The sequence below is a fragment of the Psammomys obesus genome, unplaced genomic scaffold (assembly GCF_907164565.1).
Source record: "Psammomys obesus unplaced genomic scaffold, mPsaObe1.curated_primary_1811, whole genome shotgun sequence".
Taxonomy (NCBI): Eukaryota; Metazoa; Chordata; class Mammalia; order Rodentia; family Muridae; genus Psammomys; species Psammomys obesus.
In genome coordinates, this window is record NW_026592710.1 from 4,476,050 (window position 1) to 4,497,288 (window position 21,239).

Genomic DNA, 21,239 nt, shown 5'->3' on the forward strand with positions numbered 1-21,239 from the left:
TACATTTGATTTGAGGAAGTTTTCATCGGAACGGCTCCATTTATTGGCCTTTAGCGGATCGCCTTATTCCCTTCTCGCACAATGAATATTGTCTTGTCTCCTTGAGAAAAATTGATTTCAACCAGGAAGGAGAATAGCGAGCTCCCTCCTCCTCCTTCTCTTCTCCTCTTTTTAATTTTTTTTTTCCTCCCACGGAGACAGAATTTATCTCTTAGGTAGGTGGGGGAAGCAGGAATAATTGGACCAGAGGCTAATTCCCTGAGATTCATTGTCTCGAAAGCTCCCACCAGAGTGTGGGAAGCTCGCCTTGAATTGCGCGCTAATGATAAATGACAATTTCAACAGACCCTCGCATTGAGATGTTTAGTCCTTCCTGCGAGGAGATGACACATTAATTTTCTCCCAGATTTACATTGGATTATTAATAAAATATCGGTGGTGGGCTGTGACAGGTGAGGGGCCATGGGAGGCACGAACTTGGCCAGATGAGAGGCACCGAGGTAGAACATGACGCAAACCCTGGGTGGCATTTGAATGGCGCTTCTGTTGCACCATGGGGCTGGGACGCCTGAGTCTGGGCTGCGCCAGGTGTTGGGAGTAGGAGGTTCTTTTCCTTTGCAACTATTTGAATCTGAAATCACGCAGCTGATGTTTCTTTTCTTCCATCTTCACCCCTGCTCCTTTTGTTTGACCAAATACTCCAAACACAGAGTGATGTTTTCTGTCCCTTTTCTGTCTTGGTGACTTTCCCATTTGGCAAGCATTTTCGGAGTGCGTGCTGTTTACAAGTTAGCTGAGGCAAGGGGGCTGGAGATCGAGGCACAGATGGATGAGACAGATGTACTTCATGCTGTGGGTGTAGCTCAGAAAGAAGAGTGGCAGTCTAGCACGCTGGAGGCCCACAGTTCAATCCCCAGCCCTGCCTGTACTGTAACTGCAGCCACTCCAGAGGCTGGCCTCCCTCTTCAAGCTCATCTCCAGCCAGTTCAAGGCCCACCCGGGCTACGACCAAACCGGCCTCAGACACACCAAGTCCAGCGTCTATTCCACTTCTCAACTCTTCCCTGTGTCCATGAGAGGGATGGCCAGAGCCAGGCCCACCAGAGCTCCCGCCTGCCCCTCTGAGGCATGGAGGGTGAGCGCTCCTGCTCTTCTGGCCCTCTGCCTGCATATCACTCTAGGAGTATTGTTTTGGGGGAAACAGGCTTTGACATTCCTAAGTCTTGTTAATACAAGAATCCAGGAATGGACCAAAAGGAATCAGAAGGACAGTTTTCACAGCATTTAGGAGAAAATAGTGGGGTCTATGGCAGATACCCAAAGTTGTCAGGAAAAAATGGAAAATTACGCTTCCTAAGGTAGGCACCAGATAAAAATGGACAGCAAAGACAGAAAGTACCCCAAGAATGGTAGTGGGCTCAAGAGGTGGGGAGAAAGTCCCAAGCATCAGGCCCCAGGCTTTGTTTTGCACATGCTCTGTGTGAGGCAATGCCAGGAAGGGCTTCCAGCCTTCCTCTGCAGAGTGGCTTCTTCCACCCTTTAACCTTCAGCTCCTGACCCCTGCATGTCAAGGTGTGGGGGTGGCATTAGCCCACTTCACCCAAAGCTGCCTCGGCTAGGTTAATTCAGGTCACCCGGCTGTGTCATGCTCATTAAAATTCAGAGTCCTGGCTGTTCCCTCCCTGCGGTTTGTGGGTTTGTCACCTGGTTGATTTGAATCTTTTATCAGCTGGAACCAACCCCACCCCCTTGGGCCTAGCTGGCTCCACCGCTCCATTGCCTGCTCTAGCCCCTGCCCTTCCAGCTCGCTCTTCACCAGGCCAGGCCTGTTCTTCAGGCCCCCTCAGACTTGCTGCTGTCTCAGTGAGAAGCCTCGGCCCAGGCACCTTCACCTCACTTCTGCCCAGATGATGGGTCCTGGGTTGAGTGCCCGGGCTTCCTGTCCCTCTAACCCATTTCTAGCAGTTGGCAAGAGTGCCAGCTCATGCAGTTCATGCTGTCTGCCGTGGGATCCCTTCACACCTTTGTCCCTGGGGTGACAGGGTGGGTCTCAGAGACCCCAAGTCTGAGATTGGGCGGTGGCTCCCTGAGTACCCCACACGGGTGCCTGGTCAATAGAAGCTGTTCATTAAATATTAACCAAATACATTACCACGTGTCATAATTGAATTTTTAGGGGAGCTTGTGGGAGCCTCAGGTGGGAGCCACTAGTCACTCTGGACTGACTTCTGATCATTTTTGTCCCCCAGAACCCATAGCCCTTTCACCCGGTGACCTCTGGCATCGATTTAGATGAACAAAACTGTGGTTAGCAGCCTGCGATTAAAGACAGACCCTTGGGAAATGCACGCTTGAACTTCCAACGCTGTTTGGTGTTGCTCTCTGCAGGCGTTGACAGTGATTAGACGAGATGGACAGCCCAGACCACTTGCTGCTGGGCAATGCTCTCAGCAGTTCCTTCTTAGATTCAGATTCCCAGATGAAGCTGCTTGGGGCAGTAGCTTCCTCCGAGGACCTACCTGCACGTCTCAGCCACTGAGAGCCAGGGCAGTTGGGTGTTCCTGGCGCCTTGGTGAGCTCTAGAGCTTATGAATCTGAATCTGCCAGGCCATTCATTCTCTGATAAGAAAGGCTCTTTTACGATTTTCAATTTGCCCTTATTTTAATGAAAAGAAGCCAGGGCTGGACCGCCCGAGAAGGAGCTAATGAAATCAAGCAAATTGGCATTCTCTTCTCCTCGGCCTTGTTATTTCTATGGCTCCAGTTAGAATTTATTATAGAAAGCAATTGGTTTTCATATCTGGTGGATTGCAGCCCGGGCCAGGCCTCACGGCTCCCTTTTCCCCATCGTTGTACAAATATCCTGGAGTGACCACGACCTGGGAGCAGGGATGACACTGAATGTCCGTGACCAGCCCGCTTGCCTTTGGTCGCCCCCTCCCCCAAATCATGAGGACTCTATAAACAAGCCAGGGAGAAGATGCCCAGCTGCAGGCTAATAAACCAGCCCACGTCCTGTGAGATCCGGGCTGTTTCCATGGCTCCTTGGGGTTCCGCCTGGTGCTCTATCAACCTTGCTGCGTGCGCTAGCCATCCATCATGGCTCTCCCCGGGTCTGTGTGCAGGGGAGATAAGCAGAGGAGACGTCCTTTACCAGGCTTTCCCCCTCCCCATGCATCAAAGGGAAGAGCCACAGGACCAATTTACATCAGGCTAAGGCAGCCTTGCCTTTGTGTGGAGTGCTTCTCCAAGGCACTTCACGCTGACCGGAAAATGCCTTGGTGGAAAAAAGAAGAGTGGGTGCCTGGGGGTTAGTAGCCAGGCCCCAGAAGAGGTGCAATGCCAATGCATGAGTCCCTGGCCCTCAGCTCATCAGCTGTGCGACTCTGGGACCACTCCCGTCCCTCTGTGGGCTCCTGTCTTCTTGCCTGAGGAGCCTGACACCAACCTGAAGTTTCTGAAGCAAGGGCCATACAAATGCTTAGTCAGTGGCCGCTCCCCTTATTGTCATGGTTATCACTGATGTTTTGGTCCAGGCCGCCTGCTTCTAATGGTGCATGTAAATCAAGCTATTCATGGTGAAAAGATCAGGAGAGGCCCAGGTACATAAAGTACGTCCACCTCAATTAAGGGTGGCACTTTCCATTTTCCAGCTGCCCTCTGGAGTGGAGATTTAGCACCGGCCTTGAGAATGGTATTGCCGTCTGGGCCTTGTCATGGGGATCTGCTTTACTCATGGGGTCACAGCTTGCAGGGCTGCTGGAAATGCACAGACTGCATTTTCCTGTACTGGGCCCACCTCCGTGCCTGTGGCAGGAGGGGCAGCAGGGGCAGGGCCAAAGGCAGAGATGGAGAGGACAGAGCCGCATTCAAGGTCTGTCTGGGATTTGGCTGGAGAAAGGGGGATGTTTGTGGTGCATGGAAGCCATCCGGATGTTGTCCACAATCCTACTATGTGCGAGAGCACCTGTGCTTTAAGGAAAGGTATAAGACACAGACCTTATAAATGCAGTGAGGCAAGAACAGATCAGTGGCGTGCCAGCAAGGACTGCGGGCTGTGGGCTGGCTCGACAGACCAGTTCCTTCCGCAGCAGCTGGGTCTCATCGTCTGCATGGATGGTGTTGAGATTCTGCAAATGGCCACAGAGGAAATGAGGGTTCTAGGAGAGAGCCGCGGGGCAGAGATATGCAGGGTGCACCGATTTCCATCTAAGGGTGGAGACTGGAAAGGGTGTCTGGACACTAGACAGGTGTGTGTGCTTTGTTTGTGTGCATGTGCATGGGTGTAGAAGCCAGAGGGCCACTCTGAGTGTCTTCTGCCTCCTTCGAGAATCCACCACAGTTTTGAGGCAGGGTCTCTCACAGAGCCTAGAGCTCACTGATTAGTCCAGATCTGCTGACTCCTGATCTCTGGGATCCACCTTCCGACCCCTACCCCCGTATTAGGATTACAGAGGCGTGCTGCCATGCCGAATTCTTATGTGGTTGCTGGGGCTCGAACTCAGGGCCTCACACAGGCAAGTGCTTTGCTGACTGAGCAGTTCCCCAGCCCCAGATTTCAGTTTTTAGGTTGAGCTCAGTCCAGTTCCTGCTTGTTCCCCCACAAACGCAGCCTCCCTCTGACTGGCAGATGCCAGTCATATCCCACTTCCCTAAGGTGATGTCTTATTGTCTAGGGCTGGCTCCTCCCATACGAGTGTTCCACCCGCACCCCAAGACCGCTGCCTTACTTGCGCATTCTTCCTGTCATCGCTGTTGAGGGGGAACCCATGAAAAGGACCAAGTCTGCAACAGGAATAGCCATGGGCACATATGTTACATGCTGGGCAGGCGTTGGGCACCTTGCCCACGTCAGGCTCTATGCAACAGAGAGGCCGGGGTTTAATCAAGGCATGTAAGGAGGAGCCAAGGCGATTCCACTCCAAATCGCACAATAGGCGTCTTCCTTGTGGGACACTGCAAACATTGGCAAGTAAGGACAGACTAGTTACAGGACCCCACGTCCCCGGGCCAGCCTGACGCTCTGGTCAGGACCCCACGTCCCCGGGCCAGTCTGGTCTCTTCTCATCCTCCAGCCCTCCCACTTGCTGGTGTCGCTGTGAAGTGTAGCTTAAGTGTACAATTTCATCAGTAAATACTTTTTCTGTGTCTCTAAATGATAAGGTCCCTTTAAAAAAGACTTCCGCACCACAGTACTCAGCTCAAGTTAGTGGTAATTCTAATACTAGTCAGAGTTCAAGATTCGTATTGTCTCACAAATTCTATATGTGTGTGTGTGTATACACCATACATACATTATGTAGAGACACACACATACTGTACACAAGTAACACATGCATGTATGTTTACATGCACATACACATACGTGTATACATATATACCCACGTGGACACAAGTATATATATATATCGATGTCTATGCACACACATATATTTGCATATACACACATGCACATGCATAAACAGTACATTCCACATAGACACACATCTATGCATAGACACATAGACACACACACACATACCTATACACAGTCACATGCATACACACATAGACACAAACACATGTGTATATATACACATACATGTACATATACACATATACACATACATACACATATGTATATTCACATACACACACACACACACAACATGCCTAGTCTGTCTGGCCTCACTGTCATCCCACCTTAGGAATGCCCACTGCACTGTTATAATGTGTATGTCCTGGCTCCAGCTCACGCTACTCATCTCCCACGTGTTCTTTCTCAAGAACTGGCTGAAGAAGCCAGGCCTTTGTTGTCTGTGCTTTCTGGTCTGGTTTGCTGGCAGTTCCTGCGAGGTTTCACTTAGGGTGTTCCCATCCCCTCCGCGGGACTGATGAAATGGAGGCCAGGTCAAAAGGCCATCTTTTAAGGTCTTTCATTTTCACGCCATTTTTATTTACTCTTTGTGGATTTCAGACACATGTAAAATGTGTTTTGATCAAATGTAGCCACCCCCCACTTCTCCAGCTCCTCCCAGCCCTCTCCGTCCAACATGCCCCCCCCCTAGTATGATGCTCTCTCTTAGGGTCCTTTTCGTTTGTTCAATACAGGGACGTGTACCCACCAAGGGACACGTACTACCCGGCTGTCTCTCTGGTGTCCGCTTGCCGTGCCCTCCGGCCTAGCTCTGCTAATTCTCCTGGGATTGCGATGATGGGGCTTTCTCTCACTCCCTTCTCCTTCTCCTATCGCTGGAGGGCTTTTGGAAGGGAATTCTTCCCCGCTTGGTAACTCAGAAGAACTGTTCGATGGGGAAGGTGGGATGCGTGGGATTCCCTCCCCACCTTTCTGTTTTTCTTTAGGTTTTGAAAATAATGCCGTGGCTGATGGGTGTTCTCCAGCAGTGAGCAGTTTGTGGGATTCTTGTTGCTGGTTTATTTTAGGACTAAGTGAACCAGAGATTAAACATAGTTAATGCATTCTAATCACTGTGCTTGTTACTCTTATTCACGCTCAAGTTGTCCCATGGCTGGTCAGAGGGAGCTTCTTCATGTGGCTTCCTGAGCCCTTTTCGCATAATTTTAAGTCTCTGATGCAGCTAATACTGTACTGAAAGGCAAACAAAACAAAACAAAAATAAACAACAACAACAAACCCTGGGATGTGTTTCCCTTAAAATTAAAAGCAATACAAAGTGTTTTTCTCAACACTTCTATCCAAGGAACTGAAGAACCTAGCCAGGTCAACAAAGCAAGAAAATAGTATAAACAGGAGCCACAGCAGAAGGGAAGAAAAGAAACAGTTTTATTCACGTAGGTGTCTTGATTTCACATGTAGAATGTCTATATAATATGCAAAACATTGCAGGAACTAAGAAAGGAATTCAGAAGGTCATGGGACAGCTAACGTTGTCGAGGTCAGCTTTCCTGTTGCTCTGATGAAATACCTGGCTGCGGGCTCTGTAAGAAGGAAACGGTTGATTTTGACTCAAGCTCATAGGCATGGTCCGTCAGGCGTGAAGTCGGGGAGACGGGAGCTCAGGGTGGCTTCTCACGTCAACCCCACGGTAAACAGCAATAAATGCTGGCACCACCTCCCTTCCTCGCTCTTAAAACCAGGCTGTATTTTACTTATGATTATTGCTGTGTACTACGGAGGTGTGCATGACCCGTGGCATGGTGAGCACGAGGAGATCAGAGGACAGCTTTGAGTCAGCTCTTATCCTCAAGCCTACATAGGATGTGGGGCCAGGACTGAGGCCATCACCTTGCACAGAAGGAGTCTTTACTCACAGAGACGTCCAGCTCCATTTTCTCCCTTTTATTCTGTGTAGTTCCTGAGGCCAGCGAACAGTCTTCCCCCCTCAGTTAAGCTAATCTAAATAATCCCTCACAGGCATGCTCAGGGCTAACCTAATGGAGACAGTCACTCACAGGTGTGCCTGTAGGCTTGCCTCCTAGGTGACCCCAAATCCTATCAGGTTAGCAACCAACTGCCACCATCACAAAGATCAGTACATAGATGCCAGTTAGACATCTATGAGGTAGAAATGAACAACCCTAAAGTGAAATTAAGGAAACAACTCTATTCACAAAGCACATTAAATAGAATAAAGTAATTAGCATGGATTTGCTTTACAAGTTTCAATACCTGTACATTGCATGCTCTAAAGCTTTACTCAAGGAGAGCCCAGATTTTTGCATAGTTGGAGAGAACATTCCATGTTAATGGAATTTAAAACCACGTCATTGGACATGGCTGAAACACTCAATACTATCAGGACAGCAATTCTCCCCAAATTGACTTCTTCATTCAATCCCATCCAAGACCCCCCTGGGGGTGGAGAGATGGTTCTGAGGTTAAGAACACTTGCTGCTCTTACAGAGGATCAGAGTTCAATTCCTAGCACCTACACCAGGTAGCATGACAGTGGCTAATCCTGGTTTCCATGTCCTCTTCTGGCCTCTGCAGCCAGTGGCCAGATATATATGTGGCCTGGATATATGTTGATTAGACATATATCCAGGCACTCACATGTACACATTTAAAAAAGAAATCAACCTATATCAAGGAAAAAACCTGCAGTTCTTCTCCTCAATCCTAAAATTGTCAAGTTAATCATAAAATGTGTATGGAAATAAGAAGGTTTTGGAAAAGCCAAAACAACTGTAAAAGGGAGCGGAGTTGGAGGAATTGGGGTCCCTGATGTCGAAACTTCAGTGATCAAGATGATTGGCGGAATGATGGAGAACCGAACAGGATTTGAGGTTCAGGAATAAAACCTATGTTTACACTTGATTCATTTTTAACAAAAATGAAAAGCCATTGAGTGGATGGGTGGAGAGACACTTTCAGTCTAAGAGATGGCTGTGAGACAATCAGAGCTCTGCACAGCAGATATCAGCTCAGACCCCCGCGTCACCCAAGTCACCAAGCTGCAAAATGCACCCCAGGCCTAAAGGAAAGAACTAAAGACGTAGAACTCCTAGAAGAAAACGTGGGATTTTTATGACCTTGGACTAGATAACAACTTCCTTGATCTCTAATACTAAGGAGAAAACAGATAACTGGCTTTAGCAAGAATTCCAAAGAAGCTATTAAGAAAGAGAAAACTCAAATTATGAGCTCAGAGAAAGTGTGTGGTGGTACAGTGCTTCCTTTGGCTTTATGTAAGGAGTTCCAGCAACTCAGGGAAGTCTAGCCATTTAATCGAAAATGGGCTGAAAATTCAAATAGACATTTACCAAAGAAATTATACGAATAGCTAATAAGGACATGAAAAGATGGTTAGCATCAGAAGTCACTAGGGAAATGCAAATTAAAACTACCACATACCCACCAGGGTGGGCCGGGGAGGGTGAGGAGAAGCCAAACCACACTCGTGTTGCTCGCTGGCGGGCTGCGGATGGAAAGCGATCTAATGCCTTTGCTTTATGTGATCTGATGGAGCCAGATCACATCACTTGTTTCAGTGTCATTCGCTCTGGCACTAGAGGAACCCACCTACATTTTCTTCTCCAGTCTTATGGCTTTACTTACTACGTGGAAAGTCACCGGTCACTGCTTAGAGGTGATGTGTCGGCTGAGGAGTACTCTCAAGGTATCTTCTAGATCCTCTCCAGCTATCTTAATGTTGCATATTAAACTGCTGGTTCCTTCCCTCACTGACTTGTAGTTTAAGCAAATCTTGACCCTGCAATCTTCCTACCTCAGGATTGTAGCCTGCACTGCCAGGCCTGTCTTTCGTCTTGTTCAGTGTGGTTTATCTGGCTCATCTTGATAGTTATGTCTTGTGAATGGCATAAATTTACTTATCTGTCATATTTTTAGATGTGCGTGTGTGAGAGAGTTTGTGTCAGCGCACCGTGTGGGTGCAGGAGCCCTCAGAGGTCAGCAGAGGGTGTCAGGTGCACTGGAACTCCAGTTCCGATGTTTGAGAGCCACCACGTGGGGCGTGGGACTGAAGAGGGCTCTTCTGAAGGAGCTGTGAACACCTTCAACCACTGAGCCACCTCTCCAGCCCCCTAGGTAATTTACAGAAAATGTTCTACATTTAAAAAACCTTAATGGTGTTCTCATTCTCAGAAATTAACTCAAGGGAAGCCTCACGTTTTACGATCTTATTTCACCCTAGCCAAGACATGCAATATTTTTTGTATGTTTCAAAATCTGCTTTTATTTCTTCTAGAAGGTTTTGCAGTTCTCTTTAGATTGGATTTAATTTCTCATTAAATTCTTTCCTACATTTAAATCTCCTTTAAGTTTTCCTTTTTCTCTATTGTAGGTGGAAACTCTTATTCCTATATCATCTGTCTTCAGCTATATATGTTTTGTGTGTTATGTATGTATGTATGTGTGTATGTATGTATGATGTATCATCTATCTATCTATCTATCTATCTATCTATCTATCTATCTATCTATCTATCTATCTACCATCTGTATTAGTTAGTTTTCTGTTGTGATAAAACTCCAGGACCAAAACAACTTGTAGAAAAAAGGGTTTGTTTGGCTTACAGTTCCAGAGGGTTACAGTCAGTGGTGGGGGCAAGCCCGGGAACAGGCAGCAGGAATGGTGGCTGGGACACCAGCTGAGGTCTCACATCTTGAACTATAAGCAAGAAGTAGAGAAAGCAAACTGGGAAGGCCACATGGCTTTGAAGCCTCAAAGCTCACCCCCAGCTTTCTCCAGACAAACCAAACCTCCTAAGCCCACACCTAGCACCACCAATGGTGCATTCAAACTTCAGAGCCTATTGGGATATTCTTCTTCAAACCATCACGCTGTCTAATCTCTATCATCTTTCTATTCACCTACCTGTAGGTAGATGAGTGCATCAGCCTATGGTGCATGTATGTATATTTTATACTGTTGTTATAATTTGTGACACTTTCCTCCATCCAAGGACTTTTTTCCATCACCGGGTGGAGCGTAACTGACCTGTGCAGCTGTTAGTTTCCTGGATGAAAGGGTTCCTCGGACAGAGGCCTCCCGCTTAGGACAAAGCTCCCTATGGCCACATTTTCTGCTCTGGCTCCAGCCAGCTGCAGTGGGGGCTACGGGAGCTCCCCTGAGGCTCTCTCAGACAGTTTGCCTCATCATCCATGTCCCAGAAGGAGATCCTGAGAGGAAGATTAGAGTCTAGTCCTAGATCATGCCACAGCAGACCCCAGGAAGCAACAGTAGGCGAGTGTGGGGGTGAAGGAGGCAAAGGATAAATGTAAATAAGGCCTTGCTTCTCAGCAGACCTCCACTGTGTCAGCCCTGGAGGGGAGAGCAGCCAGTTACCTCAGCTCGTGGTGGAGCCTGGGCAGCTCCAGACTTTCCCAGCCTGGGGCAAACCCAGAGTCACTTCAGTAACAGCAGGAAAAACCTTGGAGACCCCAGTTACCATAGCTGTGGGAGGGCAAGTCAGGGATAGAGTTTCCGCAGGTACAGAATATATACCTCGGCCACCCCCAGGCACCCTCAGCCCTAGGAAAGGAACCTGGAACAGCTCTGGAGTCACACCCAGACACTACAGAAGAACAGGACAGTTCAGCATTTGTTCTGCTACAAGACAGAAAGTCTGGCCTCGGCCCTCCTGGCCCCCAGTGGGTGCTTCAGGACTTTGGTTATCCCAGCCAGGAGAGCAGACCAGGACTTAGTCTCTGCTCTGCTGGAAGCCTTGGCTTCTGTCAGCCACAGACTCGCCAGACACCGCAGCATAAAAGACTGGCTATCTGGGGCTGCTGGCAGTGCCCCCTCGCAGAGCTGGTGTGCAGATGAGAACGGATGCAGATGCTAGGGGCATGTAGACGTGATCTTCTCTGCCAGCAGCAGGTACATGGGAACGGCGAGGACATAGAAGGCTGGGCATTGTTGGGTTGCTGGCTCTATCCACACAGTCTGTGTCCTCCATCTGCATCTCTGCTCCTGCGTCTGCTCTGCTCAGACCTGCTCTGCCAGAAGGTAGCAAATGGAGGCCCTTCCATGTCAGCTCCTGTGGCCTGGTCCCACCTCCTTGATCCTCCCTCCTTCTTGGGATGTCTTCTCATAGACTCAGTTTTGCTGTCTTTGTGTCAAGATGGCAGCGCAACCTCTCAGACGCCGTCCTGTAAGGCACATGGCTTTCTGTAGTGGGTCATTTTCATTGATGACAGGGTCTGGGAATGCAGTGACTCCTCCATGTCACACAGAGCAGGGGCAGACTTAAGTAGAATCAGGCTGGAGGGCTGCACACAGCTCCGTCCCTCCTTACTGTGAATTGGGGTGAGGATTCCATTCATTGGGGTCATTTTAGTTGAACACTGAATCTCCATTGGGGATGGTGTCCTGCTAAAGTGACAAATAACAGGGCCAGCCTCAGAATTTTAAAAGGAGGTCGACAGAAGATGAGTTACAAGAACTACCTGACAGAGTTTGAGGGAGTCTCTTTTCTGGGAATTATTTATAATGTAGATACGATGCTAAGGATCCTTAACAATGACAGGGGTGGGACAAGTCACAGGTCATTTCTTGGTCCCTAGAAAAGGTGGTTTATCTGAGGTCTTCTCTTTTTGACCAGGGGCGTCCCTGCCTTGTGCCCAGGCATGTTCTCACCCATCCTGTGAGAGGACGCAGAGTCCATTTGCTTGCCTCATCATACTCCTCAGCATTTTCCTCCACTGAGGCAGTGGCCTCAAGGGTGGGATCTTGGGTTTGGGGACCTTTGGCTGGGTATTCGACGGACTGGGAGGACTCACAATGGTTTAAGGATGCAGTGCAAGTCGCTAGAGCCATTGTGGCTGACGGAGACCACCACAGCCCTCCCCTCTCAGCTAGCCCCCTCCCATGGAAAGATGAAGACAGTCTGTGGGGGTTTCCAGTGCGGACAGGTAGGCACTGATAGGTCTCATTGGGTGAGAGCCTCGTGACAAGCGTGTGGAGCTGTTTCCTGTGATTGTTTTAGTTGGTGTGGGCTGAAGGAGGAAACCAACAGTGACAAACCAATTGCTCCCTGATCGGGGAACAGTGAAGTGTAGGGAGGCACCACTGAGAGTCTGTAATTTCCCGAGGAATTGCTCCTCAGCCTTCCTGTGGCTGCCGGTGACGCAGTAGGGCTGGTGGGAACCACAGTCAGTGGCAGTCACCCTGGAGAGTTGGCTTTTCTTTTCACCCTCTAGACAATGGGGGATGAAGCCATCAATAGCCAGTGTTTGGTCCCCATGGTGAAATGGCCCGTCATTCAGCAGAAAAAGCAAAGCTAGAGGTGGAAGGCTCTCTCACGTGGTGGGAGGATGGGTCGGCGTGTTTCTCTTCCCCACCTCTACTGGAGGGGAGAAGCAGACAAGCCCAGGTTGGTCCAAAGCCTCTCTAACAGCCTACTGCTGTGTAGCAGCTGAAGGTTGGCTCAGGGCAGGATGGAGTGCCAAGGCTCCAGCACATTCACTCCCTCGGTGCGCAGCGGTCAGGTGTAGGTGGCACACAGCCGGCCCCTGGGTGATCGTGCTGGCCGCAGGGCTGGATCTGCCCACAGCTGCACCTGCCGCAACTTTATTCTGGGAATGGCTTTCCCGTAGCACCTGCTGTCAGCTGTTGGAGGCTTTAGTTCTTTCTTTCTTTCTTTCTTTCTTTCTTTCTTTCTTTCTTTCTTTCTTTCTTTCTTTCTTTCTTTCTTTCTTTCTTTCTTTCTTTCTCTCTCTCTCTCTCCCTTCCTTCCTTCCTTCCTTCCTTCCTTCCTTCCTTCCTTCCTTCCTTCCTTCCTTCCTTCCTTCCTTGACTCCTACCCAAAATATATGACCATGGCAGCTTCACGCACACACACACGCACGCACACACACACCAATCCTGCTTTCTGTGGTTGAGGCATGCCTCTTCTCTGGAAAACTTAAGGTTTCTGTTTGTTTGGTACTTTCATTGCCTTTTGTTTTGCTTTGTTTTGTTTTGTCTTTTTGACACAGGGTCTTATCTGTCTCAGGCTGGCACTGTGTAGCCAGGAATGACCGTGAACACCTGCTCTTCCTGACTCTACCTCTGATATCCTGGGATACAGCCCTATGCCTAGTTTGCTGCACAGGACCAGGGACCCAAACATATTATATGGAAAGCACTTTATTGACTGAGCCATGTTCTAAGCCCTGCTTGTCCATTTTAAACATCACAGGACTATCCATCCTGTTCTTGGCATCTGCAAAGTTTGCTGCCATGTTCCTAAGCTGCCATGGCATGGGCAGAATAGACGAGAGTGTTATCTAGGACCTCTGGGAGCCAAAGCCCAGATGGGGAGCAGTCAGGCTTTGCTTGCCAGAGAAGGAGGGCCACGCTGCTGTTCTGCATCCCGCAGTGATCTAAACGCAAGCAATGAATCAAGAGTAGTTGGCCTCAGCACCGAGAGATTCCATTGGTCTGCTCTTAACGTAGTCATCTAGCGTCTGCATTAGACTTATTTATTCCCTGATGCTGGGTGATGGATTAAAAGATGTGTAGAAAATCCTTCTACAAGAGATAAGATATTGCAGGCTGCCACAACAGCCCCCGGCTCTTTTGCCCCCTCCCCCATTTTGCTTACTTTTCGCTGCAGAGCTCAGGGCCCCCACACCATATATCCTGATTAGTTTGTGGAAATTACTAAGGGGTTGTTTTTTAAGCCTATCATTGACACATTTAATTCATTAGGTACCAAATCCACAAGCAAATTTTGGCTGGCCATAAACCACGGTTAATCCAGGGAGCTGCAATAAAAGGTGAAAAATTATGTCCCGGCAAATGTGGAATATTGCTTTTCTGTAGAGACTTTTACTGGTCGGTGGCATCTTTCTTCATAAATTCCCCTTCTGCTCAGTTCTCACAGTAACTTAACTGTTTGTTGTTTGCAGACCGCAGAATGGCTCCATGATACTCTACAACAGGAAGAAAGTGAAGTATAGGAAAGACGGGTACTGTTGGAAGAAGAGGAAAGATGGGAAAACGACCAGAGAGGACCACATGAAGCTGAAAGTCCAAGGAGTTGAGGTAACAGGCAGAAAGGGCTCTCCTACCCCCCAAATGTCATTCTGGGCCGCCACAGAGAATTTGGAATTGCTTGCAAACAATCTCATGCCAGTCACCACTGTCAAAGGAAAGTTTGTTTGCCAGGTCCCTGTGGTTTGTGTTGGCTTCTGCTCTCTTACCCCAGAGTTTCTCTCCCATTTCCTTTGGAACTGACCATGGCCAAAGTGCTCAACCAAGGGACTCGCTGTGTGGATGGGGATTGGCCAGGTGCCTGCAGGGTCCTCTTCTGTGTTTGCTGTGGATGTGTTTCTGGGTGCATTGGGGTGTGCAGAGATGTAGGTGTTAGGGAGACAGGTGTCAGCATGAGGAAGTACCCTCTCAAGGTGCTCTGGCCGGCTGGTGATGTCCTTCAGGGCTGAGCTCCCTGTTCTGATCATGTTCCATCTCCCTGCGATGATTCAAGTTCAGCAGAGGTTAAAGATAATGAGATGTGTTCTCTGGGTGAGTGAGGTCCCACAGTGCTGGAGTGGAGAGGGATCAGCAGAAATGGCTCAGGGTGTTGAGCAAACTCAGTGTTGGGTTTCCTGGACGCAACCTCGCTATCTGGCTCTGACTCGTGGGCAGCCTTAGGGAGGTCCCTTCGCTTCAGAGGGCCCCAACCGGGTGTCCATTCCATACAACCTGCGAATTATCACGTACCTGGTCTTCCACACTCCTTACTAGTTGCACCAAGGGTCTTACGTGCCACCCCAAAGGGATGTGGCTAGGGCCACCCTGGGAAAGAGCTCAGAAGCCTCCCAGGATCCAGCTGGCATTTCAGAGAGGCCAAAGACAGGCATCCTCGATACTGTCACATCTCATGCCTGGCATGTCGCAGTGGATAGCGAGGACCATGGACTGTCATAAGCCCTCTTGAGTTCTGAGGATTGCCCTTGGGCACTGACGGTTTTTGTGACACACTTTGTCACAATGAATTTTTTTCTGTATTAATTATGTTCTTTTATGACTGCCAAAAATAGCATCAAATGGCTTTTATTATATTACCCCGTGGAGAGAGATAACTTTCATTTTATGTGTATGTGCTTTTTTTTTTTAATATACCAATAAGAATTGTTTTATGGTGATGAATAAGAAAAGCCTCAGTATGAGAAATTCCAGTTCCCTCTCCTTGTGTGCAGTGTGCTTTAATTGACTGCATGGAACATTAATGTGCAGATTACCCGAACATGCCGCTGGAAAGAACCATCTCCAGGATGGCGACCAGGGTCCTGCCAGTACATATGCATTAGTCTCTCTCTCAGGGAGTCCAGAGAGGTGGGATTTCCTCTCTGGGGGGGGAGGGCTCTTATCTCCCCACAATGCAAGAATGGGAAGAGAGAGAGACAAAGCTTGGGTGGAGACCAAGAGAAAGGAAGCTGCTTATGCAGGGATCTAGAGAGCCTGGCGGAGTTCACTAAACCTCAGCAAGCAGCCCCGTGCCTGGAGGCCCCTGGTATATTTCATCTTTAGTAATACGTAAATCAGGAACTCCTGGTTGTAAGTAACAGCGGGGTAGAATTCGTCCTCAGCAGTAGCTTGGAAGCCTAGGGAAAAAAAAAAAAGCCAGCGTGTTCATTTTCTTCCCTCTTGTTATAAATTAGAATTGTCACCGGATGGAGTGAGAATGATTTATGGCTATTTTTAGGCCATATTTATGTTGGGAGTTATTTGTGGTGCTCAGCCTTGCAGACTTCAGCCTGGTTCCTTGCATCTGGAGGAGGGGGACACATGCAGAGCAGAGAGGGCCTTCTGTGACCTGCTGGCCATGAGTCGTCCTGTGGGTGGTGAGACTGAGAGGCCGCCGTGACAATGCCTTGGCAAGGACACTGCCTTTGTTTCTGGTTTTTGGAGAGGGAGGCCACTTACAGCTATACTTTTTGGTGGCTGGTCTGGCCCATCACACTTGGGATATTGTCCCGCCGAACCGAGTGACAAATACTAGCCTGCATGTGTCTACAGAAAGAGGGTTGTGTGTTCACTGCCCGTGGACTCATAGGCAGAGCAGGGAGGTGACCGCATCTGCACATAAAGCTCATCAACGGTGCAGAGATGTGTGGACGGCTGAGCAGTTAGGCTAAGTGTCCCCAGGAGCCCAGAGGAGGCTTCAGGAACCAGAAGGGGGTGTGTGTAAAATGAATTCTTTGAAGTTGGGGACCATTGTGAATAATTGACATGTTGTTTTACAGTTTATCATTTACTATCACCCGCTAAGAGGAATCTGTTATTTTGCTTTCTAAGGGGCTCTGTCACACTCGACTGTATAAATGCCGAAGCCGGTCCCTTGACTTTTGGAAGCCTTCCAGACTTTTGGGATTATAATTCCTGCTTCGATAAGTACCTTACACAGGTCTTCTTGGGCACATAAACAGTCTGCACCAGGAACTGCTTTTTGTTTTGCTAGACGGTGGCAGATGGCTCTTGAGTGATGGTTCTAACTACTTGCCTACCAGGCCTGGAGAGGACCACTTCCCCTACGCCCTCTGGCACACTGGCCTTCAGAAGATGGTACCCTGTGCAATGTCAATCTAAGGTTTTCTCTCTTATTCACGGGAATGGGCTCCTTCTTGTTGACGTAATTGCTTTTCCACAGTTACGGAAACGTAAATAGGCCAAAAGAAGGACTTTTTGGCAATTGCAGCCCCTACACCTCATCAGTGTGTTTCTACATCAGCCGTGATCTGGAGCAGGGCTGGGAAGCCCAGTGGGCTCTCTTGGCCAGCTGCAGTGGTGACTGACATGTGCTAGGCTGCACTGTCTGGAGTCTGCTTCCCCTCTGTGGACTCACCAGGCAGGGCCTGTGACTAACACCTGCGTCCCCCCCCCCCCCCCCCCCCCCCCCCAGTCCCCTCCAGGCACCCTCCTGCTGGACGGACAGCCAAGGCTTTAGAGTTGCGAATTCTCTACTCTCCCAGCGGGTTTCCTCCTTTCAAGGGCATGATAAAGACATCTGGGTCTATCATTTAACATATCACTTGCTATAAGCCTTCCCCGAGGCCAGGAAAACTTCCAGCAAGCTGAAGGAAAGCTCAGTTCTGGCTCCTTTTGTTCTCAGGGGCTGGGGCCTCCACACATTGATTTCCTCAGCTGGGCACTGGGTGCGGGCAGCAGCTTTTGAAGCTGGCTAGCTGTTAGTTCACAATCAGCTGTCTTGTCTGGGAGCCAAGGCGAAGCCTGCTCAATAAAGCTTCCAGGGATGATGGAAGCCGGCGGTGGAGAGGGAAGGGGGCCGAGGTGTCAGCGCATCACAGATGAGACCTCAGGAGGTCTGAAGTGGGTCCTGCAGCCAAGCTGACACCTGTCTGCCCATCTGGGATTGCCCGGGGGAGGAGCATGAGGCTGTCCACGCCTTAACAATCCCCACAATCACGTTCCCATTCATTGGGTGATACCAGTCAGGGAGCCTTTCTGGAAGATTCCTTCCCATGTTTATATCCCTTTTCCCCCTATCCCCCCTGCTGACAGGCTGCTTAATGTGTAATCACCCCACTCCTCAGACTCCCGGCATCCCTCACAGCCACACCAGCTCTTAACTCTCTTAACTCTCCATTCCCTCACTCCTCTGCTGCTGGGTCCTCAGAGAGACAGGCTCTGTTCCCTCAGCACGTGGACAGATCAGGACTTTACAAATCTACGAACAAGGCATACTGGCTCCGCCTGGTTCTCCTAAAAGCACTCGTGCAGAACACATATTCTCACACCTGTTCCATGGGTGGAGAGGCCGGGCCTTCAGAAAGAGGGTTCTGAAACCCCAGAGCTGAGCCTGAAGCCTGAGCGTTCTTGGCTTTAAGCTTAACTGTTGTTCCTGGAACTGACCGTGATCTTCGGTTCCCAGGTCAGCTCAGCCCGGATTATTCAGCATGCATGGTCCATCCTTCAGCCGTTCCCTGGGTCCCCGCCACCCGCTAGCATTGTGACAGGTACTGAGGGATGAGGGAGTACAACGAAGGGTCGTGACCCCTACTCTCATGAGACAAAACCTTCAGTAGGGTTTTGGTGTGCACTGGGAGAATTCCAAGGCCCCGTGTTGAAGGTAGACTTAATTTTAGGGCAGCAGCACAGATGCAAGTTGAGCATGGGGAGCTATAAGCATGGGACAGATAAAGGTTGGGAAATATAGGGACGATGATAGTCTGCTGAGAGACAGCCTGGGAAACTGTCCCCAGCAAGTGACCGGATTGGTGGCATGTCACATGTCGGTATTTTTCCCAGCTCTGGCCAAACCGGCCACTTGCTTCCTGGTGCCTGGACCACTGCAGGAGCCTTTTCACCAGGAAGCTTTAACAGCTGCTCTCCCTCCCCAGACGGAGGATCAGGGACATACAGAAGTTCAGTTCTACCAGCGCCCAACTCAAGGAAACCAAAGTGTTTGTCGGGCTTACTGGCAGAGCAAGGGGGAGGTGTGTGTCATGAGTTCAGATCACCCCCAAAGCAGCCGCACCACCAGGAAGTCATGGATGATGCTTCCCGAGCAGCACAGCTGCAGCGCCCGCCTTTAGTTAGCCTCCCGCAGTCTATATGCCCTGACACCTCCAAGTCCATGAGGCCTCATGTCCTCAGGGCAGAATTGCCTATGGATGGGGCAGAGGAGGCAGCACTGAGCTCTGAGGGCGTTGGGACCCTCCCGTTCCCTCCTCCTGAGAGAAATTTCCAAAGGCCTGATCTTACGGGTGATTTAGGATTACTCTCAGCTGCTGTGATGAGGATGGTAATGGGTGTGCTCGGAGAACAGCATCCTACAATGGGCCCTCTGCTCTGCTCCGTCCATGCTGAAGACAGTCTGCCCTTTGGGGGTCACTGAATGGATCTTGTACTGAGGCTGCTGGTGTGCTTCCTACAGAACCCACCGTTCTGTGATGAAAGGAGGGCCCCGGCCTGGACCATCCCCGGGTGGAAACGACAATCCATTTCCTCTGACTGTCATTTTCAGATGTGAACGTTTTGCTGATCTGTTTTTGCTGCCTGGAAGGAACCTAGTGTCTCTCACTTCTGCACTAACTGCCTCAAGGCCAGAGGCCAGAGCTGGCGCAGCAGCGGCTGTAATGAGGCTACATTGGGGCTCGTCCTCATTAGAATGATGTTCTTTATTTGAGCACTTAGGCCACATATTAAAAAAAAAAGTCCCTCTTTTGAAGTCGGAACGATATTGTAGTCACTGCATTAGGAATTAACAGGGCATGAAATAACGGCCTCGTGCCAGAGCCAGATCACTTCAGCTCTGCTCCCAGCCACAGGATAAATAGGCATCTTGCTTGCAGATGATGGGAAATGCTCGCAATAGCCAGCCTCGAACAGGGCTGGAAACCAACTCAAGTTTGGGAAACAGCAGTGAACAGAAAGAGAGGAAACAGGGTAATGAGACAAGGGAGCCACAGACCTGCTGAGGGACCAGCAGCCGTGTGCTGCCACCTTGTAAATTTGACAGACACACAGTTTCTGCTGTCAGTAAAGGGTTGTTTGGTCCCTGTTATTTCCCTTAGACTCACCGTGTGCTGGCAGCATCCCTCCTGCAGACCATGTTTCTCCCCGTGTCCTGGCCATGTGACTTTTGAGTCTTCCAGGGTCCAGCCCTGAACAGGGACGTATGCCCTTCTCCTGTTGCCCTAGGACATCACCCGGGCCGTTCTTAGGGGAGGGCTCTGTTTCATGTATGAGTGTGTCTAGCACATAGACAGTTGGGCATTTTATGCTGTAAAGCATCTGTCTGGTGTCTAGACACTGTGTGACTTCAGTGTGTTGGGTGTGGAGGAAAATGAGTGCACCACACTTGGTAACGTGCAGAAACAAGGCCAACATTTTGACAGGACATGGCCAGCAAGCCGCTACAAGCTCCCTGTTTCTGCTGTCTAGAGCTTGGAGTTACAGATGTGTGTCACCATGCCTGGTTTTTTATGTGGGCCCTGAAGATCTGGACTTGAGTCTTCATGGTTGTATAGCAAAAACCAAACAGCTCATTTTATTTGCAAAATTATTTTTTATTATTTCCCATTGAGTACATGCGTGGAAATCCGTATGTGTGTTTATGCAGATTATGTGAGTGCAGTGCCCTTGGAGACGAGGGCAATAGATTCCCCTAGAGCTGCAGTTATGGGCAGCTGTGGGGTGCTAGACATGGGTGCTGGAAACCAAACTCTGGTCTTCTGAAAGAGCACCAAGTTCTCTTAACCTGTTCTTTCTCGGGCAGCTTATGATCCAGGCTTTAGAGTGCCCAGTAAGCTTACTCTTCCCCTGCTAGGGTCCGGGAGTGAGAGCTGCTGTGTGTCTGAAACCTTTGTGCTTGCCTTGCCTGGGCTTCATTTACCCTGGTAAATCTCCATTGCTTGCATAGCTGAAACTTGGAGCTGGGTCAAGGGAGGAGCAAGGAGACGATAGTGAGAAAGGAGAGAAGAGGAGAGGAAGGAAAAGAAAGAAGAGGAAAGGGATAGACTACAGGATCCACAGTTAAGGAACTGGGGTGATGAGGCGGCTCAGAGGGTGAAATGCCTGCTGTGTTCTTGTGAGGACCTGAGTTTGGGGCCTCAGAACGCATGCAAAAGCTGGAAGCAGCACTCATCTGTATCCCTGTGCTGGGAGGTGGGATGGGCAGAGGGGCAGGGTCCTGAAGCTCAGTGGTCAGCCAGTCTAACTGAGACAGCGTCTCAACACCGAGATGGAAAGGAGTGGAAAGAGCACCTGGTGCCAACCTCAGCCCTTCACGTGCTTTTACCTGGGAAAGCACATCTCCAACACACACACACACACACACACACACACACACACACACACACACACA

At 49.5% G+C, this 21,239-nt stretch overlaps 1 protein-coding gene across 10 annotated transcripts in view; it reads left to right on the plus strand.

The window, feature by feature from the left end:
• Camta1 (calmodulin binding transcription activator 1) overlaps positions 1-21,239 on the plus strand; it is a 791,014-nt gene that overhangs the window by 392,101 nt on the left and 377,674 nt on the right. For all 10 annotated transcript variants that reach the window (XM_055615328.1, XM_055615327.1, XM_055615329.1 and 7 more), the window contains one exon: positions 14,317-14,452. In XM_055615328.1, the coding sequence (XP_055471303.1) occupies positions 14,317-14,452 (136 nt within the window). The remainder of the gene's footprint in view (positions 1-14,316; positions 14,453-21,239) is intronic.